Source organism: Sylvia atricapilla, chromosome 9, assembly GCF_009819655.1.
Source record: "Sylvia atricapilla isolate bSylAtr1 chromosome 9, bSylAtr1.pri, whole genome shotgun sequence".
Classification (NCBI taxonomy): domain Eukaryota; kingdom Metazoa; phylum Chordata; class Aves; order Passeriformes; family Sylviidae; genus Sylvia; species Sylvia atricapilla.
Window position 1 is genome coordinate 15134893 of NC_089148.1, and position 17546 is coordinate 15152438.

The 17546-nt window shown below is 48.0% G+C and overlaps 1 protein-coding gene across 9 annotated transcripts in view; it reads right to left on the bottom strand.

Annotated features, from left to right (window-relative positions):
• Positions 1-17546, bottom strand: part of PTPRF (protein tyrosine phosphatase receptor type F) — a 376474-nt gene that overhangs the window by 43303 nt on the left and 315625 nt on the right. For 3 of the 9 annotated variants that reach the window (XM_066325045.1, XM_066325043.1, XM_066325041.1), the window contains 5 exons: positions 16273-16466; positions 10068-10094; positions 7721-7838; positions 4939-5517; positions 4220-4317 (listed from right to left, as the gene is read on the bottom strand). In XM_066325045.1, the coding sequence (XP_066181142.1) occupies positions 4220-4317; positions 4939-5517; positions 7721-7838; positions 10068-10094; positions 16273-16466 (1016 nt within the window). The remainder of the gene's footprint in view (positions 1-4219; positions 4318-4938; positions 5518-7720; positions 7839-10067; positions 10095-16272; positions 16467-17546) is intronic. The other 6 variants (XM_066325044.1, XM_066325042.1, XM_066325046.1 and 3 more) reach the window with 3 other exon arrangements.

Here is a 17546-nt window from a genome sequence, read left to right on the forward strand (position 1 = left end):
GCAAAGAAAAAACTGACACAGTTCCCAGAGACAGAGACAAATACGGTGTAGACAGCTAGAGAGGCCACTGTGCTGTGTCCCAGCTATGAAAAATCAGCATCTTTCTTTGCACCAGGTGACTGTCCAGCACGGCAGGGGAGTGCTGGATTCCTGACAGTGGTGCAGAGACACAGCACGCCAAAAACTGGCAATGGCAGAGCTGGAGCATGTTAAACCATGCCAGTTACTAGGTGTTATAGACAGAGTCCACACGGTAAAATGTGCTTGTTTCAACAGTAACTTTGAAAGAGAGAGAAGACAGCTCTGTGGAAGACTAATTACTTGAAATAATTTTTCACCAGCTGAGCCCACCGTTTAGGCTGACCCCAGCAGCAAGGGAGGAACCAAACTTTCCTTCAGGTCCCCATTTCAGCAGGTGGCTGAAATCTACAGAACGCTGCCAGCTTTCTAGGACAAGAGCAGCTGATTAGCACTGCTCTAATGTTCAGTGTCGGAGCTGGAAGGAGAAGAGAGGTCCTGGAAAGAGATCTGAAGGACAGTGGAGCACAAAGACCTGGCCAGGCCTAGAATTTGCAGCTCAGTTTTTATGCTATCCAAACAGCAATACCCACAGCATGCTTCAATCCTCTTCATGTCACTTCGCATGGAGGTCAGGATAGGAAAAGAGCTTTTTTGCTGTTGAGAAGACTCCCCAGTAGGTAACACAGCAAAGCCAGCTATGGAGACGAGATGCAATCGATCTCATTTGTTGACGTGATTCAGTTTTCAGGAATGGACTGCAAAAGTAAGCACCAGTAACTAAAGTAACAGGTTTGCAGGGACAAAAGCCCTGCTGCTGCTCCTTTTCTGTGGGAAAGGCTGTCAAAGGCAGCATTAAGAGATCAGCAAGACAGAATTTTCTGTTGTGACTCCTCTTAATGGTATTTTCTCCTGGGCTTTAATCCCTTTCTCCAAAGACACATACATCACCTGAGTGGTAAAATGAGGAAATGCTTCTTCCAGCACTGGAATATCTGATAAGTAGTTGCTCTGACAGAGAAGTAGGCACACCAAAGTCAGGACTACCAGACTTCCAACCATCTCAGCATCTTCGCTGTCTGGACCAGTACCACCCCTTCCAATGAACAAAACCAAACTTTCAACATTAAAACCTATGCTGAAAGGATGAAAAACCCACAGAGTTCTGCTGCCTCTTGGATAAGATTTCTCATTAGGAATTCTTCCCTAATAAAGGCATCACCAACTGCTTCTCAGTGTGCTCTAGGGAAGACGCCCACCAACTGCCTGCACATGAGCATGTGCTGGGGACAGAGCCACTTTCCTAGAGCAAGAGGAGGCAGAAGAGACAGTTAGCACTCAGTTCACAGTTTCCCTACACTTGCTCTGCACTGTAACTGGCCAGGACACAGCCTCTGATTCAGTGCTGACATCAGATGATGATTTTCATTGCCATGCACAGGAATTTGCATCCAAAGACAGTGAAATTGGCATTTGCAATGCTTTCCTGAAGCATTCTCTGCTATCCTTCCTTTTCACAGCTGCTGCAGCAGTTTCACGTCCCTTTACCTGCCACAACACATTGTCTTCTCAAATGTTATGCACCATTAGTTAAGGCCTCTACAGAAACCTTACACTAATGTAAGGGCTCAGAAACAGTCACTCATGTGCAGCTGGAAGATGCCTGGAAGCTGAAGCAGGAATGCTATTTAGAGGTTGCCTCATGGCCCACTGGTAACTACCAGAGTCAGCAGCAAATCCGGCCCAAGGGTTCTGAACTGCCAAACAGTGCTGACTAGCCCACAGATTGCTGTAAAATGTCATCTGTGCTGCTCCTACTCACAGGAAAAGATTTGCAAAGCTAGGTGGGTCCAAATGTCACTGCTGAAGGTCTCACGCTTGATTTCAAGGCAGTACAGAATGTATTGAACTAAAAGATGAAAAGACACACAGTGTGCAACACTGGGAAAGATAACAACTTGATGGAGAAGTAGACAAGGCTGGAGTATTTGCAGGCAGAAGTAATTACTACGTTCCATGGGACACACTGTGAGAAAGCACTGCCCAACATTCTCAGGGGTTATTTCCAAACCTGTATCATTATAATTTTCAAAAGGCGCCATTCCTTCTCCCCATTTCTAAAATACCTTATAATGCTGCCTTTAACCAATATATCCTCCGTCCCACTCTAAAGCTGAAGAATATGTCTCAGTAAAATGCACTTTCCCCAAGGAGAAGGTTGTATCTATCTTGCACTTTCCATGAAAGCTCCACAACAGCTTTCTGCAGGTGGAATAAAAGAAGGAATAGTGCCTCTGCTATACCACAACTGCTGGGCAACATTTTATAAGGAATTTATCTCCTGGACCAGAAGAAGCCGTGAAAATTCCCCAAAGAGATCTCAAAACTTCATTATTGATTTGGCAGCAATGAAAAATCTTAAGGTCTCAGTTCACTCTCTAATAAAAAAAGCACCAGTCCTGCCTGTGCCTCACTATTCATTGTTGGAACAATATCTACTTTAATTAAATCTGTTAAAGTAGAATATGACACCCTTTGGGACATAGATTTAGCATGAGACTGTTTATCAAGTGTAGATAATACTAATTGTTCCCATGGAGATTTATCTGCTATGCTAGTTATAGTACTAGGCTCTGGCCTCAGCATCCCATGTGCCTGCATTAGAGGAGAGAGGTGAACCTTGTTTATAAAAACACAAAATCCTGAAGGTTAAGGATTTCTTTCAACTGGCACAATCAACGAGTTACAGCTGACCCTCTTAAGCTCCTGGCCTTGACTCACGTGTGTCTGCAAGTCCAGGAATATTAATAAAAAGAAGGCACTATTAGAGAAATATGCTTCTAACACTCTGGTTTGCATGACTGCTCTTAAGTTAGCAAGTGGCTAATGCCACCTCCTGTGTCAGCTGAGGGTTAACCTGCAGCAGGGGCAGACCCTGAGTCACCTTGTGACAGCAATCACAGCTTTGCAGCTAGGAGAGGAGACAGACAGGGCATCAGCATTACATCCCTGGCTTCTGGCTACCTCCAACCACTCCACCATCCCTGTGTGGCAGTAATGCTCCAAGGGTCACAGTGTCCCTTTCCAGCACTGTGCTGTCAGACAGTGCTGTGGGCTTTGGGCCACAAGACAAGGCAGAATGAAGCACACTGGCTCTGCAGTAGAGTGCCAAGTAACAGGGCTCTGTGAAGTTCCTTGCAGCCAGATATCTGAACACTGATCCTAATGTGCCCTACATCTGGGAGAGCTTTGAATACCACAAGGTCTTCACAAAAGCCTTGTCTGCTTCAGCTAAACTGTATGTTAACAAGTGCCTGCTATTGATCAAGGTAATTCAGCTTCAGGGTTTAAACAAGGAGAGTTAGTAACAAGGAAGGGGAGGTGCTCACACACTTTGATGTGGATGCAGTTCAAGATTTCCCCTCATTCCCCTGGCCATGGATCCCCCACAGCTAATGCAGGCCTTGTATCTGCACTTTAGGCACAGCATGGCAGGGGGCACATGCAAGGAGAAAGAAAAGTCACACTGCTTCCACCCCAGCACCTTTGCAGAGGCAGCATATTGGTGCTGACACCGGGAAGATGATCTTTGATGATGTGACATGTTGGTCTTGTTTTTCAATGTATAGAAACTGCACTGAGATCTACAGACTCCAGTCTTTTACCCACGTAAGTGACAAGTACTGGGGGTCAGACAAGAGCAGGAAGTCAGGATCATCAGTGCTGTCTGCAGCCTGCTGGATGACATCATATCCAGAACTCTACTGGTGAAAAGAGAGCAGCATTCCTACGGAGTTCCCCCTGTACTGACACATTTTGCGCTGCTCACACCTGTAAGGCCTTCAGGAAGTTTAGTGGTGCTTCTTCCTTTCACTCCCCGAGGTTATGCCTCTGCCCTGATGCACTGAAGTAACTCATCATGGTGATATGGATGTTTGAGACAGAACGTGTTGTGCAAGGAGCTACTTTCTGTTTCATTCACTGGCTGGTTTTCAGACCACTCTGCTGATTTCTTGTGATTAAATCAAGTCTGTAACTTTTCACACCTCAGCTCCATGTCAGGCATCAGGACAAGCTTGTGTGACCACCGCCATGGAGCTAGAGTGGTGAGCCTGACTGATGGGACCCAGTTGATGCTACTATCCACTGTCCTGCTCACTGCTACAGGTGGAGCTTCCTGCCCTCAAAATCCCACTCTTACCTTAAAAGGCACTGCAGATTTATAGGAGTCAGGCACTTCCCAGCTCAGCAACACAGATGTTTTCATGACGGCATTGACACGGAAGTTCTTAGCAAACACTGAAATGAAAAACAAGATATTTGAGCACTGTAAAGCCAAGTCAGGAGGGAGCCAGGCGGCAGCTCGACTCCAAGTCTCTTTGTCTAACTCAGCAGCAGAGGTCAAAGAGTTCAGCTACAGCAGAGAAGTAAGAAATGAGGAGAAGAGAGCAGCAGCCTTTTACCAAGTCTACTGTCTCCAGAGTTCTGCTTTTTGACTATACTCTTCAGCATCATAGAAAGGAAGTTATAGGCTGAACTGCAGCCTTTCTCTATCCCCACTTCACTCACATTCCCTTGGCCCTTTGTCATGATCAAACAGCAGTGTTATTCAGGTACTGGATCTGCAGATGATCCTACTCAGCCACCTGCTCCAGTTCAAGCAAGAGCCTTTCATGTACAGATAAAATACCCAAGGGTGCCTGTGGATGCAACTAAGGCACCACCAACACCCCTCTCCCCCCAAATGGCAACTTTAGAAAATCCATGCTGAGCTTTCTCTCATTGAACTAATTTTAGACTAAGGAGGCACACAGTACCTGATCGCAACAGTCAGAGCAGAGCGAAGCCTCGTGAACCAAAGCAAAGGTCCCTGTCCTGGAGGCAGAGCTTCCTGTTAGGGTTTGTCAGAGGGGCACTTACCTTGCTCTACAGGCATGGTCCGGGACTGGATGCTGGGGCTCAGTGGCCCAGCCCCCTTACTGGTGCGGGCCCTCACTTTGATGTCGTAAGTGGTATCAGGTTTCAAATTTGTCAAAGTGATACTCGTGTCCTTGGTGATGTTAACCAGGTCCTGCTGGCTATTTATGTCCCTGTATACCACCGTGTAGTTGACGATCTTGCCGTTCCTTTCTGCCAAGACCGGGGGGTCCCAGGCAACTTCTGTGGTGGAGGTGGTGAGACCCACCACACGCAGGTTCTGTGGGAAGCCGCTTGGCACATCTTCGGCAGTTGTGATCTCCTTCTCAAACTCCTCTCCCGGGCCAGCTCTGTTCTTGGCAGACAATTTGAAGAGGTACGTGGCCCCCTTGTGCAGGTTTGTCACTGTGTAGTGATGGTCTCTCTTCCCGAAGTCTATTGTGTTCATTTTTTCCTCATCCAGACGTCTGTACTGCAGCCGGTAACCCAGCAGCTCCCCTACCATCTCCTTGGGTGGGTGCCACTGGATGAGGGCTGTGTTCATGGCTGTCGTGCTAATCATCATGGTGGGCTTCCCCGGGACTGCAACATAAACACACAATGACCACCTATAGCCTGGGAGGAGGGGAAGGAAGGACCGCTTCCATGTCGCCCAGTCCGTGAGGATTGAGGAAAGTGGGAAAGTTCAGACAACAAGGTGAAGAGGATGACAGACAATTCACAGGGATAGAGGCAGACTGACCCTAATCCAGTGGCGAGGGAAGCTGGAGCCAGCCAGCTCTTGGTTGTCATTTTCCCATGTACTGCCATTTAAACCGGAAATAAATTCAGCCATATCCAGCCCCAAAATTCATCCCCTTTTACAGGAAACGTTTAAGTACCTCAAAGCATCATATTTATCTCAGAGAAGATCTGAATCCCGTCCTCCCAATCAGTGGTCTTCAGACACTCCAGCCAGTGACAGCACGAGGCCATGCTGGCCCTGATGCACTGTACCACAACAGACACCCTGAAGCCCGATTCCAGCACCCTGGTCTGTCTGGAGGCAGACAAATTTCATCCTGAAACCTTGCAGTTTTACCATCTGCAGAGGCAGCAAGCAGAGCTGGGTGGGCTGTTTGCCATCAGAATGTATTTTGGTTTAGTTGAGAAGTAGATTCGTGATGTCAGTGTCGATGTGAGAGGTGAACACAAACGTTCCACAGGATTTTTGCTTATGCTGCACAAATCAAGGGGTGTTGCCGTCACTGGTTAGGGACTGATGGCTTTAAATTGATGGCTTAATACCTTGGTCTCCTTCAGTTAAAAAAAGGATGCGTCTTCACATCAGCTCAGATTTGTAAACAAATCAACTGATAGGGAAGATACTCAGAATCAAAGGCATGGGGCCATAGATATGGAAAAAAAAAAACCCAACAAAAAAATCGGGATTGCAGCCAAACCTAGTTAAATATTCTTGCAGTTTTTTGAAGTGTATGAGCCCACAGTCCAGGAGAAGAGAAAAGCGTATTTGCCAGAATTATGCCCCCTTTATGCCATCAGAGGGCGACACCAACGCTCCCCTTTGAGGTCATGCCTGCAGTCGAGCCTCTACAAAGGCCCTGAAGGTGCTTTTGTAGGTATTTAAGAGATACAGTTACATTCCCATTGCCATTGCCATCCTCCTTGCACTCATAATACAATGTCTAACAGCAGCTAGTATTAAGGGACACGGTATTTTCTAAGCTGATTCCAAATATTAAGCTCAAAATATTCATCATAACATGGGAAGATCCACTGTGGTTTACAGTACGACACTGGGATGTTTAGGAAGCTCTTCCTGTTTATAGGACAGCTGTAGCAATTTGATGAACAGAAAATACATCATGGCAAGGCACCAGGGAGACAGCATTTGAGATTGTGACAGTGGAAACTACCTCTGGAGCTCCCCATATGGAGTGCAGAGGAAATAGCAAGCTGTTCCTTGTTTAAAAACACCAGGAACAAATGCTCTCAGTTTGTACAAACTGCATTCCCATAATAACAAGTGGTAAATACTGTTCCTGTGGCTGGTGTGAGGAAGCAGCAGGATTTGCCGTAGGACAGGCTAGTGAGTGGACAAGACCATGTCAACTAGTTGGTATCACTGCCAAAGGCAAGCTTGACCACACCTGGAGGGAAGTGCCAGATGACTCCTGAGTGCCCCTGCTCCAGGCGCAGGTACGATCTACTGAGTCAGCAGAACCAAACTGGCTGGGATCACCAGGACCTAGAAGCTGTGTCTGCAGCACTTCTATGGCAAATTTGTTCCATTCCAGGTTTTACCATGGTTCTAGGAGCAGCCAGGCTCAGCTATGTAAGCAGAGTGGAGCTGAGAAGCACCTCTTAGGAGCCCTCTGTGCCAGAGGCCCTTCCAGGTGGCACTGCAGTCACCACAGGAAGCAAGAAATGGCACTTGCCTAAAGGAACAAGGTGAGGACAGGTCAGGCCTCCAAAGCTGAGGAGGGCCTGAACTTTCAAGTTTCCTCTTCCCAGGTCTCTGAACTATGCAGATGAGCTCAGACTCATGAGTTTCACTGCTCTCTCATCAGCCCTGGTAGCGTCTCTCCATCGGTTTGCTGCAGTTTGCTCAGGTGATCCAGTGGCAAAGCCTGTTAAGTATGGGCTGGAGATCACAAGAGTTTGTACCTCTGTAGCATCTCCAACCCTCTTGCTTCCTCCTGGCCTTGGCCATACTCCCCACACACCTCTTGGGAGGTTTTACCACCACCCCTACGAGGCTGTGACACCTACTCCCCACACTCACCTGCCCCTGTGGTGGTGATGACTTTGGGCTTGCTGCGGGCACCATCTCCTTTGGTGGTGTAGGCAGCAACTGTGACGGAGTAGGTGGTTTCTGGCAGCAGGCCTCCAATGACTGTCTCCTGGGAGTGCATCCACGAAGCAGAGAGGAGGCAAACGAGAAGGGCAAATACTTGTTACTGGAGTGAGCCAAAGGAAGGCACCAGGGTCAGTGTCTCCAACAGCAACACACTGACAACACTCCCTGGATCACACTCATGCATCGTGCTCAAACACACACATTGCACAGAGCCAGCTAACAACTGCTGCCACTCCAACACTCACCTGCCTCATTTCAACCCCTGCCTTTAACACTTGGCCTTTCCAGGGACCCACCAGCAATCCCTGTCAGCAGCTGTGCTCTCCCACGGCTTCTGCCAAGAGGGAGATCTGATCCAGATATGGTTCTGTGTGAAAGCTAAGTAAGAGGGCTATGGAGCTGTGAACCAGAGCAAAAGCCAGTTCACCTGGCTATGAGAATCTCTTGGGGGCTAATTCCAGGGTTTTTAAAGTCATCTCTTGCAGCAGAGCCATGGGGAGCTTAGGGAGGCAGTGCAGAGGTGGGGGGCCCCGGGCAGGGAGCACCTGCAGCTCTAAGCATTGTGCTCACCCTCCTTGCCAGGCACTGGGTTGCAGGGCTGGGATAGGTCAGTGCAAGGCCCTGACAAGACCTGGAGGGAAAACCTGCATTGTGGGAGGTCTGGGAGGGGGCAGACTCCCAGGGTGCATCCTTGCATGCTCTGGCTTCCTCTGGGCAGGAGGAGGGCATGGCTCCACACTTCAGTTTGAGATCAAAGAGAGGAGCAGCACTCCTCCCTCCTGGCCTCCAGCAGCAGCATGACTGGTGCCAAGCCTGGCTGGCCAGGCCTGCAAACGAGCGAGCCCAGCAGCTCCCAGCAGCCTGGGCAGGTACCCCTGAGCAGTGCTCTTCTGTGGGTGCTGTGGGAGTGTCTGGGCCATTAGCACTAATAACCCACTGGGTCAGGGAGCAAGAGATGAGCAGGGTGGAGAAGGGGCTGGGGAAGCTTTTAGGAAGGCGACAGAGGCGCCCCATTGGTTATTTACCCCTTCAGACAAGGAGAAGAGCAGATATGGAGATGGTTAAGTTTGAGCTGCTGAGAGCAGGCAGCATAGGCACTGTCAGAAGATGCTCCAGGGGTCTGACCCCTGCCCGGGGGATCCGTGGCAGCTTGAGGGGTGTGAGGGGTGCCTGTGGTTGCTCTCAGAGTGCAGCCACTCTCCCATCACTCACTCGCACAAACACCCACACTACTAAACCTGCTGATTTCCAGTCAGTGCTGCTGGTTCAGGTTACCCGCCCAGGCTTACTCATCAAAATCACCACGTTACCATCGCAGAACCAGCCAGCCCAGAGAAGTATCAACAAGCACCAACAAGAACCCCACCAAAATCACCGTGTGAACCAGAGTCCAATCCCAACTCCGCCCCTGCAGCAGATCATGTGTGCAGGTGAGTGGACGCACAGTCCGATTGGTGCCAATGGACCCGCAGGGAAGCACTCTCACAAAACCTGCAGACTCTGAACATCCCAAGAGAATTCACTCCTCCCAAACCCATGCAAAGAGAAATTCTCACGCAGAAGCATGCCACCAGGAGCAAAGCAAGCAAGCTGGGAGGAGAGGAGAAAGACGAGGGATGGATGAAAGAAGGTCTGATTGCATAATGCAAACACAGTGCTGTCATGACAAAGGCACTCCGAGCAAGAATGCTCCGTATAAAGCAGGAGGAGAAACGCATCGTGCTGGGGAAGCTCACAGTAGGGCACGTAATTGAATTGCTGACTCTAAAAAGGTCATTTTCTAGTTTGTTCCTCCAAATTTATATCTCAGAATTATGTGGGGAAAAATTGAATTTAACTGTTCAAATGTGATTGTTTTCTTACTACTATCTGTGTTTCAACCAAAGGTCATGGTTGAGGGTGTAGGTTATTTCTGATGACTATGATCAATGTGGTTTAAAGATTATGTATCTAATTTTACCACATAACTTGGTGGGCCAACTACTGCAGGATGAGCCTCCTGAGTCGATCACTTGAACCTGCCTAAAACTGCACTGCAACAAGCTGGAAATACAGATTATAGGAAATGTCAATTGCTTTTCTGCATTTAGGAGCTATCTAAATGCCAATTTTCTCTGGATTTGCTGCTTGCGGAAGGTTTCACAATGTAACTCTCCAGCCTCATTAAGGGAGTGAAAGGAATGTTTTGACAGTACTGTGTCTACAAAATTTTCACAAATCGATTTACCAAACCCCTCTCTTCCAACCTGGAATACACACAAGTGGTACTTACATGGTCGACGGAGTCCTCAGCTCTCCACTGACGAGGGAGAAAGGAAGGAGGAGAGAAAAATGGAGACACAGAATTTTAAGGGGCAACGTGTAGGAAAGGGATGACAATGACGACAACAGCAGGGGTTAGCAGAATTGGGTTGGGGGAATTATAACACTTATACACAGAGGGTCACTTGATACAGGCTGTGCCAAGGGAAGAAATGGCATAGAGCAATTTTTGACATGCTGCTAGCCTGCACAATGAGTCTGAGATCATTCACACAAACAAAGAGCTTCCTTTTCACTTGGGTGGAGAGGTGACCCCTTACTTTTTGCACTTTGCAGTCCCTTCTACTTCTGGTATTGTTTGCATTTGTCTGCCTTTTCTATGAGCAGATGCAAGAAGGAATAGGTAGCACCAACTAGGCTTTGAGGGTGACTGCTGCCCCACAAGTCACTCACAACAGTTCTGCTGCCTAATCTCCAGTTTCTGTTCTAGTGATCCTCCAGCCACCATCTCTTGTTGAGAACCAAAGATTTCAACACACAACCCAGAAGTAGTCTCTGCAGGGAAGCACCAATACAGCATTTCTACAGCTTCTTTTTCTTGTATTATTTGCAAGAAAATGCTATGAGGACTTCAGAAAACCATGAAGTGAGTGTCTGTCATCAACAGTGAAAGAGAAGCTGAGATCTCACACAAAGCTTCACACTAAGCTGCTCCTCTCCAACAGTGGTGCATGGCTTGGAGAGAGATTCAAACTGGTGCACGTACTGAGGAAACAGTTTCTCACTCCCAATTACACAACACAAAATGGCAAACACTCACTTGGCAATAGCAGCCCTGCAGGGAAAGCCTCTACACAACCTACTTCTCACCAAAAGCTCATATGGATTCCTGGCCATGGCAGTTCCATACAGACTCTGAACTCATCTGGCTGGATTTGGGGTTGTAGGGCATCAAAGCCACATTGGGGTGGTGAGACAGTAGATCTTGGCTGCTGCCATGCATGCCCACAGCCGTGCTCTTTGTGGTTGGTGCAACAAAGGAAAGCTTGCAGAGATCACACAGAACTCTCTCAGCCAAGGGATTGTGTTACAGCTCACGTTACTAAATCTGCCTGGAGGAAGCACTGGTCCGTGGGTTCAAGCACAGAGATGAAAGTGAAGATAGGAATTATTGCCCCTGATTCACAGTGTGAGCCCTGGCAAACCTTGCCTCTGAGCCTGACCTGCCAGCTGTGAAACTGCTCAGATACCAACTTCCTTAGGACCCTGGGAAGCTCAGCTAACACTGATGGAGCGTTTGGGAACCTGCAAGTGCAACAGAAGCACTAAATGGCATCAAAGATACAAGTTGCCTTTTGAACTCAGGCTATTTGATGCAGCTTTCGAAGGCTGCAGCCTATCATAGCAGCATAGTACTCACCTCAGCAGTAAAATACACGGCATACTTCCAAAATATTTGTTATTTTTCTCTCTAAATTCAGAGAGCTGCTGTTGGAGAAATGTTCCTCTAAGATTTTATTATATTTTACTTATTAGATGCCATGAGACTACAGTACAATTATCCCCTAAAACCATCTTAACAGTACATTTCAGTGAAGAGGTGAAGTTGCCCCTAAATACTTTTCATAAAGCCAAGACCCTCACTAAGTATTATGGTGCCTAAGGGCTCTCTATCCACGCACATCTTGGCGCCATTTCCGCTGTTGCACCCTTAGCTGAACCCATGTCATCGCTGTTTATGTCCCACCTGTGCCAGCCAGCCCACACCATGGTCAACAGCCACACACAACGCCCTGCTGATCTAAAAGCTGGCAGAAGTCCTGTCATAGGAAGGATCCAAGGCCTGGTACTCACTTCTCCTACGAAAGCATGTCCCTGGTGGGTGGAAGCCATCTGGCTGGGAACACCCCAGCCTGCCTCCACGTACCTACAGGAGCAGAATGTGACACCTCACTGCAAGGAACAGCAGAGCAGAGCTGGGCTCAGGAGGCCTCTAACACCACAGCAGGGAGTTTATCATGCACAAGGATTTTAAACCAAATGTTTAATGTTCAAACTCTGATTGCTCTAATGTTTCAGTGGACTTTAATCTTGCATTAGATCAGAGTGCAAAGAACTGCCTTGAGATCTGTGCTGGAGTAACAACTACGAAAAGCCAGGCCTGCATAAATACCTTCGCAGAAATTCAGTTTCATTACGAAAATTTAATCTACAGATCAAAACATTTCCTTCCTTAAACTAGCTCAATTGCTTCTTAACTGTTTAAGGTTGGTCAGTAAGACAAATTGATCTGAAAAGCCCAGGAGCAGTCATAAAAAGAACTGAGAGGGCTGTGTGCATGAAGCAGGATGGCTCTGGGAAGTGCTAAAGCTAACAGTGTGTATTTATGGCAGCTGCAATGCTTTAATGTTTCATTTTACACTTCAACACAGCATAGTCATGTCTCACCAGGGAATGGCTGTTTTCCCTGACCAAGGCTCTTGCAAAAGACAGATTCAAGGCCTCAACAGTCCCAGCTATGGGGAGCCAATACTGGTTTTCCTGCAGATCCTTCTCTCTGCTTCAGTGACTGTGGTGCAACAGTGGAACTCTGGACATAAACACAGGTAACTCACTCAATGAGATGCAGAGGAGTCTGACGGTATCAAAACTCTACCCTGGTCCTTTACTGAAGTGCCTCTTGGATGATGCCCTACAGTTTTGTTCCCCTTAGGAAGCAGAGAATGTCCCACCTCCATGCCAGACTCTCGCCTAGACAAGTACACATGTATGAGATGTACAAGTACATTCAGAGAAAGGTCCTTGACTATCACACAACGAAAAAGGGAGGCTGTAAAATCCTCTGTGTTGTGCCTGGAGTAGGTACTGCTCAGGGAGAATTGAAGTCACTGCTTTCTCCTTTGATCTCAATCCAATAGCTTGAAGTGATTGCCATTTCTTCTTCCTGCTCTTCTGGAGCAAGCTGGTGGGATGTGCTCTCAGTCTGCATGCTGGTTGGTGAAGTGTTCCCTGCAGAGACCACACCACCCTCCTGGGAGCCTGCAGCCTTTCTTGAGGGCAGCACATACCTTTCCTGTGCCATGACTCAGTTTGCACAGCAGGAGGAGAAGGTGGCAGGAGTCTCTTCTCCACAAAGCCTGACCTCTGAACAGCCAGCTGTCCCCAGCCAGCCCTGCAAAGTTGTTTGGGCAGGCTGGATCTGCAGGTGTGGAGGGGTTCAAGCCCACTGCCCCTCCTAACATGCAGCAGCTGCCCAGAGCTGCCCCTGCCTGCCCCCATCAAGCTTAATGCTTGTGTCCCGTGGCCCTGCTATCTCTCGCTCCCTTGAGCTGGCAAGGACTTGACGTAGTGGTGGAGTGCAGCTCCTGCACTGGGCTCCTTTCAAAAGCCCTCTCTTGGTGCCTGAATGTGCTTTATGCAAGACCCAGGGCACAGAGGTGAATCTCCTGCCATCGCCCATCACGGAACCTGGCTGAGCTGTGACAGGCATGGCCTGGGCAAGAGCTGCTGCAGGTACCTGATCCAGCTCTTCAGCTGCACACACCCTGGGAGCTCCTCCACAGGGTAGGGTCACATTTGCTTGTCCATCAGGCTGTCAGTAGGAGGTGAGAGCTCAGACTGGAAGGCACACAGAATCCTGACAGAGGTAATCAGTCACAGGCACAGCCACAGAGGGGAGGGAGAGGCCTCAGCTCCATCACAGGACCTTCTTAACAACTGATTACTCTGCCCAGGCAGGAGGCTGTAAAATAAAATGTGATCTCTCCAGCACCAGGGCCCCCACGTCTCTGCTGATGTTTTAGTCTCTTCCGCTCAAACGGTTTTGAAAGCTCAGAATCCATATTATCTGCATAGCTAACATCTCCGTTCCCTTGCCTTTTTCCTTTCATCTTCGTTTACTCTCTTTCCATTTCTCATCTTCAATAAGGAAAAATCATGAGTCAGCTTTAGTATCAGTGTCTTCACACTGTCTGCAGGAAGCAGATTATGTGGTACATACCTACTCGAATCAGCAGACAGCCTGGCAAGGCAGGAGGAGGGGCTCTGCCTACCTGTCCAGCAATTTTCTTCTCTGACCCCAAGGTTTTCAATCCATTTAATTCTCTCTCTGTGCACTGGTATAAATGGTTGTGACTGTTTATGAGTACTGAACTGTGGCCATCTTCATCCTATGACCTCCAGGGGCAGGTTTTCCAGTGTATCTTTCTGTTTTCTTTCATAGGAAATAACTCTTCTAAGACTACTCGTTAAAGTTTCATCTGGCTGTTTGCAAAGACACGCACTGCTCTACTGAAAGATGGCAGCTCTTACAGGGTTCTTCAGCATCTGGAACAGATATATTTCATCACATGCACAGGTCATGCCTGGCTTCTCACTCTTTTGGGAAATAGAGATCTCTTCTGCCAAGTCAGTGAAACCTCTTCCCTGCAGGGTCATCATTAGTTTATCCCAAGAGTGACATGACTCTTAAGAGTAATTGCTTCTCTGCAACTATCATTTTCACTTCCACACAAAAATTACACTGGATGAGTTCAGCACCATACACAGCAGGAAAAAATATCACAGAAATCAAGAACTTTCCCATATAAATGCACCAAATACTGAAGACAGGCAAGGAGCCTGACATGCCAGGAAACTTCTAGGAATTTGCCTTCTTGATGAGCACGTTCAAACTAATGCAAAATGCAGCACTCCTTCAAAAGTTTCTGGCTCTGGCATCCTCATTCTGCACATCAGCATGGGATTTCTCTCTCTGAAATGCATGATTAAGGAGTGAAAGCAGAACTGGCTGGGCAAGCATAAAATATTTGAAAACACCAAGAAGAAAAACATTGCCAACTTCGCCCACCTACACTTGGGACCAACCCATTAACTCCCAACTCCAGCTGAACAACACAGCCTCAACTGTTCTAACAACACAGAAGATCACATTCTCCTGACATAAGTAAAGATCAGTAAGCAGCTTCTCTATTAAAGTGACATCTGAAACATAAACAGATGTGCCCCAGACTACACCGCAAGGACCCTCAAAGCTTTTCCTCTCTTTAAAGTTTCCCCTTCCACATTATTACTGAGTTTTATCCTTTGTAATATGAATGGCGAATAAAGCTGCCTCTGTGCACTGCACTTCCCACTGACAAACGCATAAATGATTCACAGCTGCATTCAGGAGACAGATCAATTAATCGTTGCAGCTCTCCAGTATTTATACTGGGCATCATTCAAGCAAGCCAGCTCTGAATTGATTCCTTGTTGCTTCCAACAGCAGCAGATCCTGTTCTTCATTTATATGATTATCTTAGTTGAGAACTAGGCATGGGTCATCCGGGATGAAGGACCTCTGCTCCAAAGAAAAGTTGTATTTCGCTGCACACGGAGAACCAAAAACTTCCCTGGATCTTGGGAAAGAGGCAACTAACTGCGCATTCCTGGGCTGTGCAGAGTGCACAGCCGTGCCTGGAGCAGTGTGTGGGAAGAGGGCTGCATGTCACAGCCAGTGAGGTACCCAGGAGATCGCCTAAGTATTAACAGATTGTTGTAGGGGGATTGCAGAGGACAAAGTCGTTTACAGAGGATGTGGGCCTTCACCTCATTTTCTTTCTTCCTCCCCAGCCTTTCCCAGACTAAGTTGGCTTCACCTACAGTTGTGTTTCAAGAAGCAATGCAACAGCAAGTCCCTGGCCTGCAAAAGCAGGAGGGAGGGGAGGCTTTGCTGAGCCAGGACTGCTGTTCTGCCTGGCATGCTGTCCCCACGAAGGGGTGAAGAGCCACCCTGTGCCCCACAAGCAGGCAGCACTCAGGTAGATGCTATCAAGAAAGACACTTTGCCCTGAACATAATCAGCATTACAAAAGAAACAGACTCAAGGCTTATTTAAAATTTTCTAACCATTTATAAATGGACTGGCTAAGTGCAGTTTGCTCCAGCTGGAGTCTGCACAAGATGTGGCAGGCAGAGAGGTACGTATCAGAGAAGGGGTAAGAGAGGAACATCATCCAGTATATCATCTTTTCCACAGTAATCCTTTCCTGATTAAACTTTTTACCCATGTTTAAGCCACAGTTTAAGGATAAACTGTTTGCCTTGCTCAGGCAGGCTGAGTCCCACACTCTGGAGCTGCAAGAGGAGACCAAGAAATACTTGGATCCAGCCAGCCAGCCCTCTGCAGAGAGGGAAGGTGCCATGCCCACCATCTGGTGGCCCCCACACTGTACCTGTGCTTCTGACAGCATGACGTCCTTGATCACCGGCTGCCCGCGGGGCTCGTTGTTTTCCAGCTTCACATAGGTAACCTGATACCCGCGGATCTGCCCATGCTGCTTGTTGGAGATGGGCAGCTTCCAGCTCACCCGGATGGCAGTCGAGTTCACAGACTCCACCTCTACCTTTCGCGGTGGGGCACTGGGCACTGCAACACACACGGGACAACAGTTAGAAGGTACCACACAATCACTGTCACCACCTCTCACTCCTTTGCTACCTCCCCCCACTTCACTTGCCAGGATGGCCCTACTGCCAAAAGCTTCCTGTACCTGCCCAGGACATCACACTGCAGTCTTTCAGCATGACCACATCCCTGACTCCTTCCCTTTTGGTACTCTCAGTAGGAAAAAGCATAACTGTAATATGCAGGAGTACCCCTAATAAAAGCCACTGTGCTGAATCAGACTCAAGGTCCATCTATCCCTCTCATCTCCATTAGTAGGGGAGCAAGGAAGAATACAAAAATACAGCACAATATGAAGAACACCCCTGCAGCTCAGGGTGCCCTGGGGCACAGGCAGGGGCTTTTGACGCCTTCTTTGCATCCTGCCTCTCAGACCCAAATCAACCAAGTCCAACAGTCCCACTTAGCATGACTGGGTGCTGAGTCTGCTTTGCAGGGAGCCCAGGTACCTGCCACCAGCCAGAGCACACACGTGCTCTTCCCCTGTGACAGTGAGAGGTTAATGAGGGGGAAAAGCACCATCCTAAAACAATAACCCAGAGCTCAGAGACAGCAGTCACAGAACTCAGCCAGATAAAGGGCCTGTGGGGATTGTGACAGCTCTGGGGACTGTATTTCATGCACGGCTAGCTGAATGCTTTTTGATAATAAAATGAAAAATTACACTGCCCAGAAAATATCAATTTTCTTGCAAGGTGAGGCCCGTTTAAAAAATGTATTTATACCCTATTTACCATTTGGAAAAATTACCTCCTTATTATATTTTGCTCTTACATTGACTGTGACAAAAATGTCAATTCTAAAAAATTAGCTTCTCAGTTGCTCCTGGAAAGCTCCTTCCAGCTGAAGCAGCTGGGAGTAGAGGTGTGCACTCTCTGTGGAGGATACTGAGGCTACCCAAGTGCCCACTACCAAGCAAAGGACCTGGGCTTCATCCTATCACCTCATCTGCAGGACCCTTTTCACCTTCCACTGCCCTGGGAAAATCCGGAGGTTTGGAACCTCATATGCCCCAATTCTCAACACAGCAAGAAATCAGTA